Source organism: Leucopleurus acutus (assembly GCF_964270905.1).
Source record: "Leucopleurus acutus genome assembly, chromosome: 4".
NCBI classification, from domain to species: Eukaryota; Metazoa; Chordata; class Mammalia; order Artiodactyla; family Delphinidae; genus Leucopleurus; species Leucopleurus acutus.
The window spans coordinates 144,588,312-144,605,757 of record NC_139146.1 but is presented as its reverse complement, the minus strand read 5'-3'; the positions used below and the strand labels follow the sequence as shown (position 1 = coordinate 144,605,757).

General features: G+C 34.4%; 1 protein-coding gene across 3 annotated transcripts in view; it reads left to right on the top strand.

Moving 5' to 3' along the window:
- Nucleotides 1-17,446, top strand: part of SMARCAD1 (SNF2 related chromatin remodeling ATPase with DExD box 1) — a 69,609-nt gene that overhangs the window by 26,169 nt on the left and 25,994 nt on the right. For 2 of the 3 annotated variants that reach the window (XM_082838446.1, XM_082838447.1), the window contains exons 5-9: nucleotides 248-314; nucleotides 4,820-4,923; nucleotides 11,921-12,022; nucleotides 13,005-13,086; nucleotides 14,551-14,942. In XM_082838446.1, coding sequence (XP_082694572.1) covers nucleotides 248-314; nucleotides 4,820-4,923; nucleotides 11,921-12,022; nucleotides 13,005-13,086; nucleotides 14,551-14,942 — 747 coding nt within the window. The remainder of the gene's footprint in view (nucleotides 1-247; nucleotides 315-4,819; nucleotides 4,924-11,920; nucleotides 12,023-13,004; nucleotides 13,087-14,550; nucleotides 14,943-17,446) is intronic. The other variant, XM_082838448.1, reaches the window with a different exon arrangement.

The window sequence follows — 17,446 nt, the reverse complement described above, 5'->3', positions numbered from 1 at the left end:
TTTTTTGCTTTAAAGTGGTGATAAATAAATCTAATATATTTTAAGATATGCTTAGGTAAGTTCAGACCTTTTAGATAAACCAGATTTTCTGAAAATTTATCACAGGATTTAATGAACTTAAGCTAATACGTATGTATATTTCTCCACTCTGTATATTTAATATATTCGTTCTTCAATGTTTGGTAACTTTGTGAAATAATTCTTAAAGTATTATTTTTAAAACATTAATCTTTTCTCATTTTGTTAGTTAATTGAATCAACCAGCACTATGGATGGAGCAATTGCTGCTGCCTTGCTGATGTTTGGTGATGCAGGTATGCCTGACTTAGTTTCAAGCCATGCTGACTTAACTAGTTATATAATAAATATTTTCTCATTTTAATATTACTCTTTAATTTACCAAGCTCCTTCATGAATTCTTAGAGGAACCTTAGGAGGTATTAACAGCTTCAGGGTTTTTAGATGAAAATTGTGAAGAGTAAGAAGGTTTAAAAAAAAAAAAAAGGTTAAGGGAATTTACCTGAGGTCATACAGCTACTTGGGAACTGGATTTTCTAGGTTGATATTTTTTCCCCAAAAAAGGGAAGGGGGCAGTTTTTTCATTGGTAATTTTGCTTGTTCTCTATAGATCAAATCTCATATCAGTGAAGTTTTGGGAGGTATGTGTTCTTTCTTAAGTGTCCTTGCTAATTGCATTATAGTTTTATTTACATAAATCTGAGTCAGGAACATAATGTCTTAAGGAACGTCCTAGCTGGTAATCAGCATTCCTACATTTAGTAAATATTTACTCTGTAATCCAGGCTTAGAATACAAAAATAAATACATTTAATGGAGCTTGCATTATAAAAAACACCTCCAGTTATTTTTTTAGTAAATGCTATCTAGATTTTTTTTTTGTACATACCAAACAAGTAAAAATAACCTATAATCTCACTACCAAATAATTTAAGGAATGAAAGCAAACCTACACACTATTATACAACACACACACACATTAGATTACAAAATATGGTTATAGTATTGGTTTACATTTTAAGAAAAATCATTTGATGATTTACCATGGATAACTTGTCAATGCAATCAGATTTATCTAATGAAAAAATGCCTCCAAAACATTCCTCTGTGACTACAAATAAACAGTTTATTAACTGTTTCTCTCTTAATTCGCATTTATGGTTACATTATTTCATTAACTGGAGTACAAAAGTAAATAGCCTTGTAAGTAAATCTTTATGTTATTATTTCTCTAGGCTAAACTTCAAACTAGGATGGTGAATCAAAGGGTATGCACATTTTAAAATTGAACATGCACTTCAGTGTTAATTTTAAAAGTTCTGCCAATTTATGTGTCCATCGACAGTGTGAATGGGCGCCCGTTTTCCTAAGTGGGTAGTTATACAAAAATAGAAAACACCATAATGTGTTCTCATGGGCCCATCATCTTTCTTCAACAATTATCTACCTCATATTTACCCCCCTAAATAGATTGTATTGGAGTGGATCCAAAGATGATGATATTTTATCCACATGATCTCTCATTCATAACCAAATCATACAGTTCTTCCTTTTCCTTTACTTACTAGCTGTATAACCTTGGGCAGTGTTGCCTAACTTTTCTGTCTGTCTCCATTGCAGGAAAATAGTATGATAATAGTATCAAACTCTTAGATTGTTATGAAGAAGTGATAAAGTTATTGTAAATTTCTTATAGTGAGTGGCACATAGTTAGTACATGTTAGCATTTCTTTGTTCTTAAGGGCCATCTGATAATAGGAAATGGTACAGGAGAAGGTTGAGTGTGTCTTCATGACAGTATCCCTACTGTAAAAGTTCCTGAAAAATGGTAGGCTCAGTTAACATTTGTTGAGTTGCTAAATGGTTTGGGGCATTTTACATGTTCTTTCTTGTCTTCATAATATCTCAGTATTCCAGAATCTTTCCACTGAAAAATTTGTTGGATAACTTTATTCCACAGCAGTGTCTAATCTTTTTTCTCTTGAGCAATTTATGTCATTCCACTTTATTCATTAATTTAACAGATATTTATTGTGCACCTACTATTGGATGCCAGATGCTATTTTAGGCACTGAGGGTACATGCCAAAACAAAATGGACAAAACCTCTGCCCTCATGGAGTTTACAGTCCTTATTAAGTTTGAACTTAAGCTGAGTTTTTTTTATTCTCATACTAGACTGATATAATTTCTTTTTTTTTTAGCGTTAAGTGGCAAATTACAAGGAAAGAAAAAATCAGGTTTTTCTTGTTTTTTTTAAGTAAACTTCCATGCTTCCTCTTAGAATGGACAGGATAGTCATATATCAGTCATCCTTATCTTTAGAATAGTACACTTAGAGGTAATGTATAGAATGACAGCTTTGTCTCACCAACAAAAGGCCTGTAAGACATCTTGGACAGTTCCACAAATCTTGATGTTGAACATTGGTTTTACCACAAATTATAATCTTTTATAGACAGTATCATCCTGCATGTTAAACAATAAGGGTATCTTTTTTGCATCGCCTTCTGAAAGTTTTCATTTATGAATACTAAGTTATAAAAACAAAAATGTGTATCTGAAATTTTACCCTGCTTTAAAAGGTAAAAATATGAATTTACTGATGTTGTCAGGAGTCTAGCTATTTCTTCCATTTCTCTATATATGTATGAGTAGGCAAAACATTTTTATGTGACTATCATCCTGTTATTTTTGCTGTTTTGTAACCTTCTTTATTTCTAAAAGTCTACTCAGTTCTTTGTAAAAGTGTATCCTGACTTGTGTAATAGCTTATTAATGGGCACTTAGATACTTAATTAAAAAATTTTTGTGTACGCCTAAGCAAACATTCTCCATCAGTTTTGTAAATAAATTCCTAGAAAAAGAATTGTTGGACTGAAAGAAACACACATCTAAAATTCTGAGATGTATTATTTAGACTACCTTCCAGAAAGACTGTTAACAATTTATAATGTTTAGAAGTGGCTCTTTGCCCACAGTCTGCTACAACTGTCCTTTTAATCTTAGGATGAATAAAAAAAGGCTACTTTATTTTACCTGTCTTTAGTTATTAATGAGGTTGACCATCTTTTCTCTTTTTTTTTTCCTATTGAACTGCCTGTTTGTGTTCTTTGTTCATATTTTCTTTTTGCAGTTTCATGTTTTACTTTTTATTTTTAAATATTGAATTTAAGGAAAAAATATTTTTATTTGGGGTGTGAGGTACATGTCTAACCTACTTTTTTTCTTCCTGAAATTGATGATGGGTGCACCCCAAAAAAGGTGGGAATGTATGAGACACGTAATTGGGAAGTGGTATTTAACGTAGAATATTAACTTGTTTTCTTTAGATATATGCACAATTTTTGGTTAATAATTATAAATATATATGTAGGTAACTAAGCATTGTGTGCTCTTATGTAACCTTTTGTACTAAATTTTTAGTTATGTGTTTTCTCCCACATACATTTGCAGATTTATGTCTGTAGCCATTTTATATACATGTAAAAATTTGATGCCATATTATTAACCACAGAAAGATATATAAACAGATACTTAGGGCTGAAGAATTCTTTATTGACCAAGAAAAAGCTTTTGTTCTTTTTAAGAAAGGATTAAACATGTCTAGGTGACATGGCATAAATCACCTAGTTTGAAGCTTTTTTTCAGACTTTGAATATTAGGATATTACTAATGGTATTCACTTAACCCCAGCATATATAGATGATAGAGTGGTGGTTGTATTTTCCCCTTTTTAAAGTGGATGCTGGCAATTAGTTGGCATATGCAGAATGCACATGTACTTTATGAAACAAAGGGGAAAAAATTTAAGCATGCATACTTAAAGCATGTAATTACTATACACTGAAATGTTGATGGCATTCAGTTTTGTTATAGCCATATTATGAAATTTTCATGCTAACAGCTTAAAAGCTGTCATGTCTGTATTTATTTTCAATATTATATTTCTACAAGTTTTATTTCTAACTGCATAGTTAGATATAATTAATAGTTGATATAATTAATACTGAAATCTTAAACCTTTGTAAGCTTTCAGCAACTGCTTTCATACTAGCACTGCAGTATGTCTCTGGAATTTGCTCTCTGAAAGTGAAGGTACTGAAGAAGTATATGAATGTATACAAAGTAAAAATTACGCAACATAGCCTCTCCAGATCATGTAGATTGAGTTCTCTCAGTCATAACAGAATGTGCAGATTTCCTATTACTGTCATACAGCCCTCTCTTGTGTTATACTTTCTTGTTTTTAGGTAAGAGCATTAATCGCTTGAGCTCTCTGTATCTCAGTTCCTCCTAATTTGTAAAATGAGTTTATACTTACTTTGTAGGTTTCTTGTGGAAAGTAAATGAACAGCAGTTTATAAAAGTCCCCTGCAAAGCCTGGTACAGTAGACAATTATTGACAATTATCTGATGCTATTCAGATAAGCTGATGGGCTCAATTTTTTTTTTTTTCACTACTGAACATTCAGGCATTGGGGAGAACCTCTTCCTACTATAGAATTACTTTCAATTTAAAGATGTGTATTTTTAGCATTAAATAATGTGACGGTTTACAAATAAGTACATTTTTACAGTGATTTCTACTTCTGAAAGACTGAAAAGAGGCTCTGTTTATTTTTCCTTCAATTCAGTTAACATTTATTGAATGTATGTCATATGTAGAAGAAATTACATTGGGCCTGATGTCAAGAGAACTGTCTACAAGTATATTTATTATAGTAACATTTTTGCCTTTGTTTTGCATTAATGATTCTTATAATATCTGTGCAAACTTTGAATGTCCTTCTCTGTTTTAGAAGGTGGTGGACCTAGGAAAAGAAAATTATCTTCTTCTTCAGAGCCATTTGAGGAAGATGAATTTAATGATGATCAGTCTATGAAAAAGAAGAGATTGGATCAAGTGAGTTAATTTGAATTGCAACATCAAAATTAGCTGCTTAAGCACAGAATTTGTTGAGTCTGTGGACATACTAAAAATGCACCTCAGTGAATCAGTCTTCTCTCTTACAACTAAGAAAATTTATGGTTACATCTCATTTGTGACTGGTTTTGCTTTCTTTTTAATTTATCCAGTGTTAGTTGCTTATTTCTGAGTTATAAAATAAACTTAAAAAATATTCTAGTGGTGTGGTAAAGTACCTTTTGGGGAAAATATACTTTAAATTTTATTTCATAAAATTTAATAGATACATATGGTTGAACAACACTTACGTAAAACAGTTGTTACCAGTACCAGCACCATTTCATACTCCTCAGTGACAACTACTTATAATTCTTATAGATGACTCCTTTGATATTTAACTGCTTATCTAAAAATAATAGTGGTTATGCTTTTACTGGGTTATTCTAGTGTTCCATTAACTTTTACTTTATGGAGTAGATCTACTAAGAGGCCTCCCAGTGAATCTAGACATAGTCCTTCCTGTCTGTATTCATGACAGCACAATTTCTTTTTGGTAATCAAAATCAGTCACCCCAACTAGCACAGTAACCTCCTCCTTTGCCTGTGATTTAGTGATGCATGAAGCCGTAAATAGCAGATGGCAATCTGTACCCTAATTTAATGGGATAGTTGTTGTGTCCCTCCATAGAAGTATTCTTGCCTTGAGAACTAATAACGATAGGAAGTAAAAATTCTTTGAGTTTTAGGTGTGAGGAGCTACTAGTATAAGAGACTAGGCCCACGTTTTAGTTTACAGACCTACGTATAACGGCTGTAGAAGAAATAGCATCATATTGATTGCTGGTTCAAAGCACTTACTTTGCTTGTACATCTGTTGAACAGCATGTTAGTCTTGTAAGGTGTTAGCAACAGGTTCACATTCTGAATTTTCATTGTGATACCACTGTTCTGTATGCCAGCTCCTTCTAGGTATTGAGGCACATGGTGAGATCAGTGAATTCCATGAATTCCAGTGAAATTAGCCCCCCTGGCCAGAAACGTTGACCGTTGTGTCACAGTGTACTGTGACTGAGTTAAGCTTTCTGTATATCTGTATATGATGCATTAGTTTCCTAAGGACAGTGTAGCAAAGGACCACAAACTGAGTGGCTTAAACAACAGAAATATATTGTCTCACAGTTCTGGAAGCTAGAAGTACAAGATCTAGGCATCAGCAGGGTTGGTTCCTCCTAAAGGCTGTTCCATCCTTCTCTAACTCACTGATTAGAGTTGGATTTGAGGGGATAGAAAATGAGTTGTTGGAGAGCTAGAGTCCCACCCTGATGATCTAACCACAGAAGACTTGGAACAATTTGCTGCTGACGGCCATGTGGATGCAGATGATGATTTGCTGGCAGTCTTTGGTCTTCCTTGACTTGTAGATCTCTGCCTTATCTTCACAGTGTGCTTGTCCATCTCCAAATTTCCTCTTTTTATGGGGACACCGGTCATTGGATTAGGGGCCCACCCTAATGACCTCATTTTAACTTGATTACCTCAGTAATAATTACCTTAGACCCTGTCTCCAAATGAGGTCATATTCTGAGGTACTGGGCATTATTCAACATGAGACTTTTAGAGGGACACAATTCAATCCATAACTGGTGTTGCCAAATCCAGGGGGGGTAGGAAAGGCTAATCCATACTCAGAGTAGATTTCTGTTACTGTCCCTTTCATGATGAAAGGGGTCGAATTTAATCAACTTGCCACCAGACAGTTGACTGCATCTCCCAAGGAATGGTGCTGTCATGGGAACTCATTGTTGGCCTCTGCTTTGGCAGGTCAGGTACTCAGCAGTAGCAGTAGCCAGATAAATGTTGGGGTGAGAAAGTCTTACCTTGTTGATCTGTGTGCACAAACTTAGTCCATGTTGCCATGGCCGTTTGTATATAGACACGTTGAGCATGCATCCAAGTGCATCCAAGCATGCATCCAGTCTTATTTTGGTGTTCAGAGAATGAATCATCTTGTCCACGTGATTATTAAAAACTCCTATGCAGTAGATACCTTTGCCGAACATTCATATGGGATGCTCTTACCCTTACATTCTGTTCTCAGAAAAACTTCTAAGTCCAACCGTGTACCTCTTCCCTGATCTTCCACTCTTGTTCTTCTCCTTGGCTGTTGTCCATGGTATATCATTGATCTGTACCTCTAACCATCTTTTCTATACAAAATGGGCAATAAGTTGTACTGCCTGAAGTTGTGTACAGTGCTGCCGTCTTCAATGGGATTATATCGTAAGCAGTTGTTCACATTCAGCTGGTTCTAACAGTTATGTAAACTCTGTAAAAGAAGTTCAACATTTTTCTCCCACTTTATCTGATCATAAAGAATTCTGCAAAGTGCAGTAGATATTGGTTGAAGGAGGCTTTTTTTCTTCTGCCTCCAAAAACCACCTCTCTCATACAGTCTCGTGGTAAAAATGTGTTAGCAGCATTTATGGCTTACTATTTAAAGTGAGCATTTAAGATACTAATTACTGTAATTGAAGGTGAGAATGCAGATATGGTTATAGAATTTTAGAAGAGATTTAACATTGGAGGGGCCATTGCCACCATTTTAGAAGCCTGGAGTGATGTAACAAAAGAGTGTTTGCATTATGTATTGTGGAAAATTTTTCTTGACTTGATTTTTGATTTTGAAGAACTTGAACCTTCAGAGAAATATTTTAAAATTCACAACAAGCTGTTGGTTTAGGAAAACAAGTTGGATTTGAGGGGATAGAAAATGAAGATGTAGACTTGGAAAAATTTGCTGCTGAAGGCCATGTGGATGCAGATGATGATGATGACAGTGACAATGAAAATCAGAAGTTTACACCATGACAGATTAACAATAAAGTTATCAGGTGTTTTAAATGTTGTTGAAACAGTTTTACTGTTTACTTCAGCCTTTTCTTTACTGAAGATAGTGGCTTTAATGCTGAACACAGTAGGAGAGTTGTTCATGGCATCCAGTTGAATCTTGAACCTAACAGGCAGCTGTATTTGTTTTATTTTTTTCTTAAATATATATATTTTTAAATTTATTTATCTTATCCATTTTTTTTTGGCTGCGTTGGGTCTTCATTGCTGCGCGTGGGCTTTCTCTAGTTGAGGCGAGCCGGGGCTACCCTTCATTGCAGTGCACAGGCTTCTCATTGTGGTCTCTTGTTGCAGTTGCAGAGCACGGGCTATAGGCGTGCGGGCTTCAGTAGTTGTGGCACGTGGGCTCAGTAGTTGTGGCGCACGGGCTTAGTTGCTCCACAGCATGTGGGATCTTCCTGGACCAGGGCTTGAACCCATGTCCCCTGCACTGGCAGGCGATTCTTAACCACTGTGCCACCAGGGAAGCCCCAGGCAGCTTTAATATGAGAGGAGGAGGCTAGCAAAGTTAGCAGACATTTATTGATTTTATTTATTTGTTTATTTTTAAGTTAATATGTATATTTTCAGCCATACAGCCGAGATAGCACAAGGACAGTGAGTCACGCCTTTCCATAACTGTTCATTTTCAAATAACCGTTCATCTACCATTTCATAGTAACTCATAAGCTACAACTCTTCCAATGTTAACATCCCCAAGCAAACTTGAGTTCATATTTATTTCAGTATTTACGTATTTCTTAACCATTTAACGTGTAAAATTATGCTACCCTTCTTTTAAGGTTTCTTCCTTTGTTTAAATGTGTCACTAATGAAATTTTTGAATGTTATACCTCTAACACAATTTTTCTTAAACACGGTAGCTTTTATTTTCATCATATTGCACGTGCAATAATTTTTGGAAATGGATGTGTCATGTTATAGCGGAACAGATTGTAGTTGTCAGCAGAAGAGGACAGGACCTTTCTTTGAAGCCATATGGGTCTCTGCCATGATTTTCCTGTTGGGGATTTCCAGAGACTTCAATACAACATCCTTATGAGCCACAGATTCTTTGGGAATCACTGCATTTACTTACTGGTCACAAAACCCAAGTGGCAAAGGACCTTGCACTGCACTCTGGACCTGCTACAGAGCCTTGTCTTAATCTGGGCCCCATTCCTGACAGACTTAAGGGCTCTTCATAAACTGATCAGAGCGGCACACACTGTACTGAAGTATATATATACATTGCCTCCAGGATCCAAAGAAGCCCACTGAAGTGTTGTGCCTCTCTCTCAGAGGCACCGGTGCCAGCCATTTGTCTTTTTTTTTTTTCCCAGAGTGGAATTTGCAGCATGCTCCAGATTGGACCCCTGTATAATTCATGAAAGTGGTGGGCCCAGGATTTGAGAGTGGTTATTTTCTACTCTAGCATGCATGTTTCTTACTAAAGTCATCTAAAAATAGCCACTGCTTCCTGCTTATCAAGTCCAATCTGTGTGACGTCTTCAGTATAGAGGATCAAAGTGATATACTGTGGACTGTGCAAAACTATCAAAGTCCTTGAGTACTGTTTTATGAAAGAGAGATGGAGATTCACCATAGCTCTGAAAACAGTGAAGGTGTATCCATCACTGACCCTGCCCAGACAAAAGCAGATTGCTTCTACTAGTCTTTTCTAATTACTGCTAGAGTAATAGTCTCATAGTTATATTGATTTTCTCTAGTAAAATTAGCAGCTGGTATAGCAGCTACAGTTGGGGTCGTCACCTGTTTGTTTATGATAATCTAAACTAATTCTCTATGACCCATGCAGCTTTTGTATAGGCCACGGAGGCACATTACCCTGAGATCTGGGATGATGGAGTCAGTCTCTGCAGTTACCTCAGAAATATGGTATTGCTGCTGCTGCTTCTTCAGAGGGACAATGCTAGTGCCTTAGATTTGGTATTTTCTACAATTATGGCCCTTAATCCATGGGTCAAGGAGCTAATGTGGGATTTCTGGCAGTGACAAATTTGTCAGTTGCAACTTTGCATTCTGAAACCACAAAAATAACCACAGGATTGATTCATAACCCCTGGACCCACTAAGACGATTTGAGCCCAAAGGTTGTGTATCACCTGGCTTCTGTAAAGCTCGAGCATAACCACTGAACTGCATAGGTACTTTCAGTCACCAGGTGTTAGCAGAGCTGATAGAAGTGTGGGATCCGAGAGCAAAGAGCAAATCGGCACACGACCTACTGAATGTTTAATTTGTGCTGTCACATATTTAATTCCCAAAAGATATTTACTGTTTTCCAAATATTTTAACTTTTTTTCTTTAGGTGAAATTCACATAGCATAAAATTAACCATTAAAAATTCAGCGGCATTTAGTACATTCACAGTGTTGTACAACTACCACTCCTGTCTAGTCCCAAAACATTTTTATCACCCAGTAATAGCATGCTGTATTTTTTAAGCAGTTTCTCCCCATTCTCTTCTCCCCCTAGCCCCTGCCAACCACCAGTCAGTTTTTTCTGTCTCTGGATTTACCTATTCTGAGTATTTCATATACATGTCATCGTAAAATATATGACCTTTTGTGTCTAGCTTCTTTCACTTAGCTTGATATTTTTGAGGTTCATCCATGTTGTAGCATGTGTCAGTACTTCATTCCTTTTTTTAGGGCTGAATAATACTCAGTTTTATGTGCATACGACAATTTGTTTATTCATGCTTGGATGACGTTTGACTCATTTCAAATCATGAATGTGCTATGTGAATGACTAAAGTTTAGGAAACACTTAGGTAATGGAAAAACACTGATCCAGGGTTAGACACCTAAGTTTCTATTTGTACCTCAGCTGGCTGTTATCCATCTGTGACCTTTAAAAGGATTGTTCTTCGAGTTTCAGTGTCTTCATCTGCAAAGCGAGGTTGGCGGTATGAATTTTTGATGGCTTTGAAATGCTTTCTCCAAATATTAATGTTTTATTATTCCCCTGCTCAAAATCCTCTTGCTTTCTGAATAAAGACTGACCTCAGTTTGGCACTCCAGACCTTTAAGCAATATTAGCGCTGGTCTAATTTTTAAGCTTTATAGCATATCCACGGTCTCTGTGCTGCAGCCGACACAGGCCACTTACTATTACAAAAACACATCTAGTTTTCTTCTTCCTACTCCTAAGTTACATACCATCTTATATCTCTGTTGTGTGGAACTTCATCTTATTCCTGTGTGCAAGAAAGGTATCGCTCACAATTTAGATATTTCTCTCTTAGTGAAAGAAAAAAATAGTATTGTTGTTGGATAAGAATGGAGGTAAAAGAGAAAGTATGAAACCGTGCTTTTCTCTCTCATGTTTGTATAGCTTGTGGTGCAGTATCTTAGCAAAGTAGATAAATGCTTTTAGATTGACTAAAATGCAAGATTTTTCTTATATATGAGCCCAAGGAATCTTTTTTTGTTTAAATGTGGAATTTTAACCAGTTTCTTCAAATGAAGTTAAGTGACAGAGGAGAAGAGATAGTGTGTATGAGTAGCCACAGTTCCCAAGTTAATGTTTAATTTATATATTATTTAGTTTTGTATAAGTTTCTTTGTCATTGTGTCACTTTTGTTGTGACTGAGCAGTTAATATTTAAACCATTCAAGACTGAAGTAAAAGTAAACTTTTTTTCTCTCAGTGTTTGAAATTTGTAGAGGATATGAAATTGTCAGCACGGATGAGGTGTTTTCGTTTGGTTTGGTTCGGTTCGGTTCGGTTCGGTTTTTGCCATTAGCTTGGAGAGACTTCAGTATACCTGAATTATTTCGAGTTAGTTTGAGGATCATTCTAGTTGTTTTAGCAGATTTAGCTTATTTTGAGCATTGTATGAGTGAAGTGTGAGTTATTGGATATGTAGTCAAGGTCTTTTGAGTGATCTTAAACCAGTAATATTTTTTATCCTTAAGATATAAATTTGTCCCTTTTCACATGAACAAAAAGAAACATTTTTGGATTCTTCTTGATCGAATGTGAAAACTTCCAAATCAAGTCAAAATACAAATGTGATTGTCTTAAGACTGTTGTTATTGATGATATCTTAAATTGGTTCTCTTTTTTACCTCCCCATTAGGGAGAGGAGTCAAATGAGTCTGCAGAATCTAGCAGTAATTGGGAAAAACAGGAAAGTATTGTGTTGAAATTGCAAAAGGAATTTCCCAATTTTGATAAAGAGGTGAGTAGTCATGTGCAGAAATTTAATCAGTATGTACTAAATGTTTGTATTACAAAATAGTCTTTTGAGATCAACCATGTGAAAAGCTTAGGGTGAGTTTTGCACTGTTCTGATTAAATATTCTTATTTATCAATATTATAAAATATCTTTGTACTGCTAGTTTACATTATTTATTTACCTTATTTGCTAACTATAGTATCAGCATTATAATGGTAACATCATGTAATCATAACAAACATAACTGTAGTAACAACTGTCATCTCATATAAAATACAGATCCTCTACAAAGCCATCTATAATCCCAAGTCACTTGTTTTAGCTTTCTTCATATTCTCATCCTTTAAATTTTTCATGAAGAATTTTAAAGTGTAATACTGTATTTCAGTGTCTTAAATAAGCTTTGGTGTATTTGGTAGATAGTAAAAATACTTTCAGGGTCAGTAAAGACCCATGCCAAGCATGCCAGTGCTGAAAATCCCTGTGTTTAATCACCTTATTGTACTTGAAAACACATTATTTGTTTAACATTGGGAATACATTTACACTTGTATTGATTTATTCAGGTATATGTACAGGTAGTACATCTGCTAAATTCTGATGAGCTGAATGCAAAGTCTTGTTGCTATACTGGTTCTTTGCATATGTTCAAATTACATGTTTTGAAGTTGGCAGTTTATAAAAGCCTAGCTGCATGTTGCAGTTTAATTGAGCAAACATTTTTTCATACTCTAGTGTTCAGAGCACTTCATAGCAAGAGTAGAAATGCAAAAACTATCAAGCTTCCTTCCCTTTGAAGCAATTTACAAAAGTGAAATTAAATAAGAAAGCATTTGTAAAGCAACATAAAAACAAGTGTGAAATAATCAGATATGAATTCTATTAAGTTTTCAGGTGATTTACGTATTTTTAAAAGAGCATAAAAGTTTTCAACAAGTTGTTAATTTTAGATTTTTAATAAAAAGATCAATGACTTATTTCTAGGAATTAAGGGAAGTACTCAAGGAACATGAATGGATGTACACAGAGGCTTTAGAATCTTTAAAAGTGTTTGCGGAAGACCAAGGTAATTATCTGTTCTATGTCATTACAGAAAATTCATATTTCCCAATATATTATATCTTAGTATATAAGAAAATAGTAAACCTATTAGCTAATAACCAGAGAATGGGATTGCACAAGATGTTAGAAACCAGTTCCCAGATGTTTTGGCCTGTTCTTTACTGCAGTGTAGAATGAAACAATAAACATTTTTTTCTATTTGGCTAACTTTTTTTTGATAGTTAAGTCTACTTATAAACTACCATGTTTTATTGAGTACAAAAGAAACATTTTTTTTTTTTACATTTTAACAGCTCTTAGGAAAGATCTTACAATTGCTGGTGTCTTATAATCATTATAACGTAGATGTCCTAGCCTGCACTTACATGAATAGCAAAAGCACCAGTATCAGAAACTTATAAGATGGTTATCACTGGCATGGAAGAAAGTCCCTGATCCCATAGTGGAACATTATTAACGTTAGGAACCAAAGGGTAGAGAAGTAGTGGGGAGGAGTTGAATCACACATGTTAAGCAACATCCTTAAGAAGGCCAGCTTTTTAAAAGGCCAGTACAATGGCTTTAGGTTTTTTGTTGTTTTTGTCTGTTTTTAATGAATTATTTTAGGAAATGCTACACAACAAATGCTCTCGATGGCACAGAGAATGATATTGTGTGGAGAAAAGAAAACCACCAATTCTGAGTCTGAAAAAAAGATTCAGAAGGGAAAGATTATGAATGTGAAGAATATTCAATTTATTTTGCTTACTTTTTAATATGTGTACAAGAATGAATGTATGATAATATGCAAGTCTAAAAGCTCTTGGACTGAGTAAAACGTAAACATTCTAAATAACAAAATACTGTGTTATAGAGTAACTGTTCGTATTTCTTACTAGTACATAAAATAAGTGTACCTTCGATCACAGGCATCTTAGAAATCCATGGAATATGATAATGTAATCAGTGATAAAGTAGTGGTGCTTTTTAATAACATATTTAAATGATTTTTGGTAATGATGAACCCAGAAGTGGGGATGGGTGATGGAAAAATTAGTCATATTATGGATAGTTTTAATTTAGGATGAGCATTATTTTTGCTACACCCATCAGTTTTGGCCTGGGGGTGTGGCTTCTAAATAACATCTGGGACATCTTATGTATATGCAGCTGCCATTTATATTCTCAGGATCTTTGATAGAAAATGAGGATTTATATTTAATTCGTTTAAGAAAGTTGTCACCTATTTTTGAAACTATTTCAATTCATTGTATAACTTCAGATTCTACTTCAGTATTTCTCTTTAAAGTATATCAAGATTTAACAATAAATTATAGTTGAATTCTGTATTAAAAGAAGCATGAATACTTGTATAAATCATTTTCTTACTTGAAGTTTTATTTTTATCTTTAATGTAGTTATTTAATTTATATTAATTTATATTTAATTTATGTCTTTCTAATGTAGTTATTTTTGTCTTTGTACACAGATATGCAATATGCTTCACCAAGTGAATTTCCAAATGGAAAAGAAGTTTCTTCAAGGAGTCAAAATTATCCTAAAAATGCAGCTAAAACAAAACTGAAACAGAAATGTTCCATGAAACCACAAAATGGTTTTAACAAGAAACGTAAAAAAACTGTATTTAATCCTAAAAGAGTTATTGAAGACTCTGAATATGATTCAGGTTCTGATGTCGGTAGTTCATTAGACGAGGACTATAGTAGTGGTGAAGAAGTAATGGAGGATGGCTATAAAGGTAAAATTCTTCACTTCCTTCAAGATGCTTCAATTGGTGAACTTACTTTGATTCCTCAGTGTTCTCAGAAAAAGGCTCAGAAGATAACAGAACTCCGGCCCTTTAATAGTTGGGAAGCTCTGGTAAGGCTACATTCTTTTGTTTTCCCCTGTGTGTGTGTATTTAATTCACAGTACCGTTTATAGTCAAGGCATCTTCAGCCCAGGGACGCATAGATGGGTGGCCTTATCCTGTGTAGAGTCAAACATTACTTTCATTCTAAGCCAATAGTATTTCAAATAGTGTCATATGACCTAATTTTGAATGAATTAAGGGGTGATTTTCCTGAAAAACCCCAAGCTGATTGGCTGGGCATACTGTCACTCATTCTTTTGCATAGAAACTTGGTTCATTTCACTGCAGAAGAAGAAATTAGAGCTTACATTTAGGAAGGAGTTGTTTGCTAGCCTGTTCTGATCTGTTTCTACTGAGACACAATGCAGAAAGCAAGAATGTGGCGGAAGTTTTACTACAACTACTTGAAGAGCAATAGCAACGTCCAGGGGAGCTCCATGATTTAAAATGCCAGCCTAAGTGTTTTATGCTTCAGCACAAAGAAGCAATTGTTTATTTTATTTTTCTTTTAAAAGTGACAGCTCAATCTCTAACATGTTTTTCTTGGTTAAACAATACGGCCATTTTATGGAGTGTAGCAGGCTGCAGCGTTTTTAATTGGAAAGATAGAAAAGTGTGTGGAAGCCTAGAATTCAAGCGTTAGGTGAAGGGAAGGCATAAGCACTGGTAAGTACACTTTGCATGATCATTTTCTGGAATTTCATTTCCTGTAAACAAGTTTTATCTAAAATACCTGTATTTTGAGTTTCATAAATGTCAACAGTCAGCAAATCTTATTCATACAGAGAAATGTAAGAACTCTGTCTTTTAAAGTTTGCTTCATATTGTGGAAATGGGGGCTTTTATAACATGGATTCTAAACAGGCCCTCCTGTGAAAGCAGTATGTGATTTTTTACAGCTTTAGAATGTGAAGTCACATCAATAGTGACTCTTGATGTTTTATGAATTTTTAGGAAGTTTTATTCCCTAACTTAGGGAGTAAAGTTGCTTTGTGATTAATCTTATACTTGGGACAAATCTATGTGAACCTAAGTTCCCTTGATGAGTATCTTGAAGTGGCAGGGTGGGAAGGTCCCTGAACAATGGTTGTAAATAGCATTTTCTAAAAAATTAAAATATTTGAAAAATATAGAAACAACATTACTAGTATTTCGTGGCTTTAAAAATAAATAAAGATATTCGTTTTGCCTAAAGCCTTTGCTTTTCCAGAGAACATCTGTCAAAGTAGGCCGTTTCAAAACTTGTTGGGCTTTGCCTAAGTGATTTATTTGTTAAAGTATTTGCTGAAGGGCGTTCTTGTTCTTCTTGTCTTCATTTTCTTCTTTCTTTTAATCTTTAATGGTCTCCTCTGTCATTACAGAGTTGGGTTGCTCGGGCTTGTTGGGATTCTAATTGACTTAATAAGGAATGCCGTTATCTGCACCAGTGTGTTTAGTCACTGTGACTACTTGCCCACGTATCTTATAGCAAAAAGTGAATTATACCAGAGTTATATGTGCCAGATGCTTTTAAAAATATTCAGTAACTTAACATGTAGAAAGCATATTTCCCCTACTAATTAATTGGCATAGTTTAAATTAGTCTTGACATGAATTTGGAGATTATGCATTATCTACTGAAACCTCCTATAGCATCTTGCCCTCTTTCTGAAAGTTGAATACAGAGACTATTTTTGCTAGCCATTCATCTAAATGTTGATTATTTTATGTAACAGTTAAAAAGTAAACTTGCCACTTGAGTTTAGCGAATACAGGGCTTAGCTATTCTGAAAAAGTTAGTAAACACAAGTTCCTGGAAATGAACAGTTTAGCAAGTCAGTGTATATGAGTTTTGAGTTTTAATTTGTTTAGAACTTTCAGCTTCTGCTTTCATTTACTTTAGAATTTTGAATATGACTGATTTAAAGATCAATTTAATGTCTTAAAGTCATCAAAGGAAAGGTCAATATTATGTAACTCCTTCCCTGTTAATCAGAGAGGCTTGCTAATGTACCTGTGAACTACTTCAAAAATAAAAGAAAAAGCATTTACTTTTGTTTTTATAGCTACTGTTTTTAGAAATTCTTAAGAGAATTAATTGAAATTTTAATTTTGTTCCTCAGTCATACTTTAATGAAAATTACAAGGCATTATATATTAAGAACAAAGTGCAAATGTCTAGTAAACTCTTAACATTATTGTTGAATCTTATTAGTTTAGTCTTCAGGATTGGGGAATTTGGCAGAACTTTAAAACTCATTAATATTTCATTACAATGCATACTGAGCCAACAAATCAAAGTAAACACATTTTAATTATGATTTTTTGCTAAAACAGAAGTCTCCATAACATTGATAGGTTAAATGTAATCATTGGTATTTCATTGTGTCATTTTATTATAAAATTAATTTGAATGTGGAAATTATTTTAGCACTGCCTTTTAAAACAGAAGTTGAAAAATTGTACATTATGACTTTATTGTCAAAGAATTACACTTTTAAAAAATTTAAATGCTCAGATATTCTAGTCACCC